Here is a 6,335-nt window from a genome sequence, read left to right as displayed (position 1 = left end):
TTAACGAATGAAAATATTTCCGTGTGGACTCGCCACGCCTTTGACATAGGTACCTTCACCCTTTGGGCATGGGTCATGTGATGGCCAACTCCCTGTAGTGTCACCATCGAAGTAATAATAAGTGCTGCCGCTGGAAATATACATTCCAATACTATTTGAGCCTACCCAGTTCGGCACTACACCGGAACATTGGTCAGAAACCAGTTTAACCAGTTTGCAAGTGATTGATCCCGCCTTCTGTTTCACTATGCTACCAGAACCTTCCTTGCATGCAATCCAGTTGTTGATGTTGCTCTTGATCAAGAATTCCTTACCAATGCTGCGCCATAAACCAAAGTCCATTGCCTCATAATGCGTCTCACTCAGTGGACGCTCGAACGTCAGCGTTACTAGCTGACCAAGATGGACGCGGGGTGACAGCGTTTTTGATACCGATGAAACTTGAGTAATCTGTGAAGGTGTAACTCCAAACTAGTGTCCAGCCTCCTCCATCGGTTCGTTAGTCGCAATAGGCCTAACAAGCACTTTGAACCTTGGTGCATACTGCCCGCTAAGGAATGATGGGAAATTATCAGTTTACAGCTATCAAGTAAGATTTGTTAGATATAAAATATAATGTGAGCATTTTATGTGAGAAGTCATTTGGTTAAAAGAACTACATATTTATTTTTCTAATTACCCACCGTCACAGGGGCTAACAAAGCGGGCGCGAGCGAGTATGTGAGTGAGTTTGCATTTGATTGGTTGAGAAGGAGGCGCTCGACCAATCACAGGGCGTAGTAAAGCTTAACCGCTGGTATCCCGAATTTCACTCGAATACTGATTGAAATTTCCTTTGAATAAGTTTTCAATCACTCAATCATTGCACGTGGATCATAAGGTACATAACAAACGCGTCTATGGACAACTTCCGACCCTCGAAAGCTAAGGGAAATATATGATTCGCTATGAACGGCATCAAAGAAAACATCTGTAGTTCGGTCATGGATCGACTTGAAAAAAAGTTGAATGTTTTACGTTTGTATTTGCAAGCTCTGAGCTTTTTTGATGGAAATAAAACTTTCATTCAAAGCGCAATGGTCAGTTAGGTTTATGTCGAGACGATCGATTTAATCAAGTAAAACAAAACTTTGATCATACCTTGACGTTGAAATAATCAAGCTGCAAGTTAAGAAGAAAAACCAAGAAGTGATTACGTGAATAAGCATTGTCGAGCTTGGTATCCAAATTCAGATGGTAATAATTCTCTATTCTGCCGATGGATTGTCTCGAGACTGCACAACTTGAAGTTGAAGCCTTGACTGATGTTGGCGTTGGTTGAACTGAATTAAGGACTTTACTCGATCTAATTGAAACGTTCTGATCGAAACTTCAGCTTTGAAACTCTTTATGGTGGCCAATTTAGGTTATCAACTCAGTTGATAACAATGAATTACCTAATTGATATAGGCTAAGTTATGTTCGAAAATGAGAAAATAACGACAGGATTGTCATCACTTGTTAATTAACTTGTCTGGAAATTCTCTAATGTTAAAATCGGCATCGCTGAATGAGGATCCAGTTTCAAATACTAATACGGCTATAAAAGCTATTTATACCCTCGACAGAATCTGTCTCACGCGTGTCATTTAATCTTCTCTAATTTTAAATGTTATACAACGCACCTACGTCTCTCCTCAATGTTTCAATGGTGCAGCATCTCTGGGGGAGAGGGGAGAAGTACCCACAGTTGCGAACAGCATAATATGTGCCGCTGAGAACGGTGGAGTTAAAAAAGGCGTCATTAATTTTTCATGATAAACTATTTAGAATAGACCAAATTCCAAAATAGGAGAAGAAATTTGAGCTGTTTAACTCTCATGTTGTAAATGTAGGTTCTCCTCACTGTCTGCAATACATTATTTATAACTGTTATTTATTATTTATTAATTCTCAGAATCTGGTGTAAAATCTAGAAATATTTCTTAGCCGACATTCTTCTCTTTTCTCAACATCTGTCTGCATTGCAGTGAATTGTTTTACAGGATGAAATCAGGTTCTGTTTACCCCAAAGAGTTAAAGGGTCACAGAAATTATTCACGGCATCCGTGATTTGTTTCCATCCAAAAGAGATCAGCGCATAGTTTGCGAAAATATCAATTGACAGTCGGTACCGACAAATAAATTAAACAAATTTCTATCCCGTTTCCCTTCCCCTTTTCCCCATTACCACCATTATCGCATTTTAAAAATCCCCTTCACGTAATCAGGACCGAGGACTCATAGTCCACATTCATGTTAGTCGTTCATACACTCACCCACGCTTTTATTAAGAGTTGCACAGGCATGCGTAAGACTATCGCAAAATACGGTCAGTGACAAAGTGTATAAGGGGACTACCCAGAGGAAGCTCAATATATAAGTGATATAGACAGAACTATCGGAAAATTCGAAATGGAACCAGTCGTTCGTTGGTCAGAGGAAATCAAGAATTGCTGTTACCAGATTTCCACATACTTGTTATTAAAGTATGTAGGATGAGTACGTGAATATCAAAGTCTCGCTTTCTAAAGACTTATGACGCACTTCTGCACAAGCTCACGAATTGGAAATAAAAGGTGTTTGTTTAAATTTTATACCTCACGGAATGTCTACGGTCATTTTCCAATTCCCACACAGATCAATGATCTTCTATCCTATCATGGAAAGAAAAAAGTGTTGCAAACATACAACTTCAAAAGAATTTGTGAAACTTTTTGGTTCTACATCTCACACATCAACATCAAAGATCAAATTCACAAATACGCCGCAATGGTTTTCGTCAGGAGCTACATGGAATAAATCCAATACAGCTAGTCAGAAAAAGAGAAAAAAAAGTCCAGCTGTTTATCTTTCACGGTGTTAATGTGCGTTCCCCTCACTGTCTGCGATACCTTGTTTATACCTGACATTAATTCTTAGAATTTGGTGTTAAATCAAAAGATATTTCTTAACTGATATTTCTCTATTCTCAACACCCGTCTACATGGCAGTGTATTGATTTACAGGATGAAACCATGAGTGCTGTTTACCCCAGAGAGTTGAAAGGGGCAAGGGGTTACATTATCCATAACTTATTTCCCAGCCAAAAGAGATCAAAAGCACTGTGATGTTTATCGGAATACACAAATTTCCATTCCATTCACTATCCCTCCCCCCCCCCCTTTCATGCACCACCACCACCACCTTCACTAATAAACACATCTTCATGTCCTCGAGAACTATTTGTCTTTTATAGTCATGCTCTTCGTTTCTTCAGACTCCTAGTTCGACTTCAACGCGCATGCGTAAGACGATCGTAAAAATATGGTCTGTGACAAAGTGTCAAAAAGCTACTCAAAGGAAGCTCATTTGAGTGACCAAGACAGAACTATTTGACAATTTGGAATGGAATTTATCGTTGGTTGGTCAGAGGAAACCCTGGAGTCGCTGTTACCAGATTTCCATTTCAGAAAACAAGCCTGTTTTCTTGTTATAATAGTATTTAGGATGATAAGTACAATAAAGCCTCGATTTCTTTTGTTGGGCAAACTTATAAATTGACCTCGTAAAAATGATATGAGCAAATGATAAGGTTTGTTAGAGTATCATGCGACGATAGCAAGAACTGTAAATGGATACCAAAATCCGTGGTGTTGTTGTAAGAAAAGTTAGCATACCGAAGGGCTGAACAAATAATAAAATAACAACAAACTGAGGAGTAAAATCAGAATTGGTGTCATCAACACTAGCATTTACGTTTATTTCCTATCGAAAATAAATTGATATGATTTCATTTTCAGGTATAAAATTATCAAAACTAAAAATTAGCGAACAAAATTAGTGGAAAAATATGCCTGTAATAAAACACTTCACACTTCGTTTAACGAATAAAAATATTTCCATGTGGATTAGCCACACCTTTCAAATGATTGCCTTGATTCTTTCCGCATGGATCATGCGTTGGCATGCTCCCGCCTGTGTTACCATCGAAGTAATAATAAAGACTACTGCTGGAAAGATACATTCCATCATTATGCAACACTAATGATCTCGGCACTATACTGGGGCATTGATCAGAAACCTGTTTAACCAGTTTACAAGTGATTGATCCCGCCTTCTGTTTCACTATGCTACCAGAACCTTCCTTGCATGCGATCCAGTTGTTGATGTTGCTCTTGATCAGGGTTTCCTCACCAATGCTGCGCCACAAAGCAAAGTCCATGGCCTCATAATGCGTCTCACCCAGTGGTACTGTTGTGGACACTCGAACGGTAGCGGTACTAGCTGACCAAGATGGACGAGGGGTGACAGCATTTCCCCCATTCAGGAAACTTGAGTAATCTGTGAAAGTGTAACTCCAAACTAGTGTCCAGCCTCCTCCGTCCGTTTGTTGGTCGCAGTAGGCCTGAAAGGCGTTACCATGAGAACCACTATCCGGGTCTATCCAATAGACACCTGATTGAGCTGAAGGAAGTTTCTGTTTCAGATCCTTACAATTCAACACTGCAAATTCTTTGGACAATCCTGTAGAGGCAATTAAGATAACGAAAATACAATGAACACATCTCTAACCTTGTTGAGATGAAATTTGAAAATAACTGAAGGGAAGCAATACTTTGCATTGTTTGAACTGATAACTAGACATGATACGTGTCCTCGAACAAGCATAGCTCATTATTCTAATAGCTCCTAAATTCTTAGCTCAAATCGAAGCAAGGTTTGTTTATTACCTAAATTGCTCGGTTCAGCAAGTTGATATTTCCCTTCAGTCAGACGTTAATTTGACAATATCTCTCGTGCACAGCAACGAAGTCTTGTGAAGATAAAGTGTTCCATTCGAGTCCATCTCAAGCACTTTGAACCTTGTCTGATCCTGTCCGCTGAGACATAAAGAAAGTCCATGTCATTAGTACTAACAGTTTTCACTGGGTGACCAAGTCTTTTCCTCGTATTGGGGTAAACTGATTATGGCAAACGCTACATAGGCAATTAGACAAAAAAATGTAGCTTTCACAAAAAAATTCAGGCTTCCACAAAGCTTTTTCCTCTGAGATAATCTGTTGGTGATACTACCAGCTTAGTAACGAAGCCACGTGTTCCTTGAGAGGGCAAATTCTTACGAGTTCCTTGACCTCCTATAAAGTGTTCCCCAATCAGGAAGGGAATTTGATAGCAAATAATACGAAGATCAAATTGATGAACGATACAGTATAAATTTATTACCTCACCTTGTTGTTTGAAAAGTTATGGATGACAAGCAAGCCCAGGTGAAAATAATGTGCAAGGTGCGAATATTCATTCTGAAATTTTGAATTCGCTAGGACCGTTTCTACAGGCTGATTATGTTTGGTCAAGAGAGGACTTGGTTTGGCGAATTTGACGATGTAAAAAACTCGTGTAATCAACCTTCGTCCGTGCTCAAAGGGGGCTCGTTACTTGTGTAAGTACTCTCTAGCTGGCAGAGCTTAAATTTGTGTCCTTTCAGCCACAATGGAAGTTGATCGAGTTTCAAGCTGAAACAAATGTAGATCAGTGCTGACAACCTCTTTACTGCACATAATTCTGGATCTCATTTAGTACTGCTTTTTACATGGATAAATTAAAAATGCTCTTTTTATCAGTTTTTACTTGCGATCGACAGCACTATATTGTGTTATATGTAAATCGTCCGAGTTATGCTTGAAGATTTGAAGCGCTTTTCACCGTGAAGGAAGTTGTTACGAGGGCCCAAAAGGGAAATATTTTTTATCGAAACAAGCATTGTGGCTTCTAAGGGAAGAAGAAATTCTGAAAGCTTCCAAAAATCAGCGAAAACCGAAACCCCGCATGAGATTTCGATCAAAACCGAAAACCACATGCAAAACCATCAATGTTATTCAGCGGTGAGAACTTGGAAAATTCGAAAAAAATTCTTTTAAACAACCCATCCTATAGTTCTGAAAACATCCATCGAGAAAACATAACTTCACATTGAACTTTTGAAAATTAAGATGAGATTTCGTTGGAAAATTTGATAGCAATATATGTTTCGTTTATCAAGTAGGCGTTGCCTCTTATTGATAGATTTATTCGATGACAAGAATTGGGATTGACATTAATTCTATGCATTAATTTAAAAGCGTTAGGTTATTATGTTTCAAATCAGTTTTCCGCAGAATCGGAGAGAGAAAGAAGTTATCTTGTTATTATTTTTCTGTCTCTAAATCCACTTTTCTGAAGAATCTGCTAACCTGTAAAGTGAGACTGTTGTAACGACCCGCCACAGAAGTAAGTTTACATCGAAGCTTTTGAATTTAGCCACGAGATAAAAACTTGATTTGCATTTGTTCTGATTG

General features: G+C 38.7%; 1 protein-coding gene and 1 pseudogene across 1 annotated transcript; both read right to left on the bottom strand.

Annotated features, from left to right (window-relative positions):
• On the bottom strand, nucleotides 1–2,215 carry LOC136284105 (uncharacterized; annotated as a pseudogene).
• Nucleotides 2,216–3,880: 1,665 nt separating this feature from the next.
• On the bottom strand, nucleotides 3,881–5,299 carry LOC136277001 (uncharacterized). The gene is given in 4 exon segments (XM_066158582.1): nucleotides 3,881–4,524; nucleotides 4,731–4,779; nucleotides 4,781–4,880; nucleotides 5,229–5,299. Coding segments are annotated over 4 exon segments (864 nt in total).
• Between the last annotated feature and the right edge of the window lie 1,036 nt (nucleotides 5,300–6,335).

This window comes from Pocillopora verrucosa, chromosome 11 (assembly GCF_036669915.1).
Source record: "Pocillopora verrucosa isolate sample1 chromosome 11, ASM3666991v2, whole genome shotgun sequence".
Classification (NCBI taxonomy): domain Eukaryota; kingdom Metazoa; phylum Cnidaria; class Anthozoa; order Scleractinia; family Pocilloporidae; genus Pocillopora; species Pocillopora verrucosa.
The sequence above is the reverse complement of the archived record's forward strand: the minus strand, read 5'-3'. Positions and strand labels throughout refer to the sequence as shown.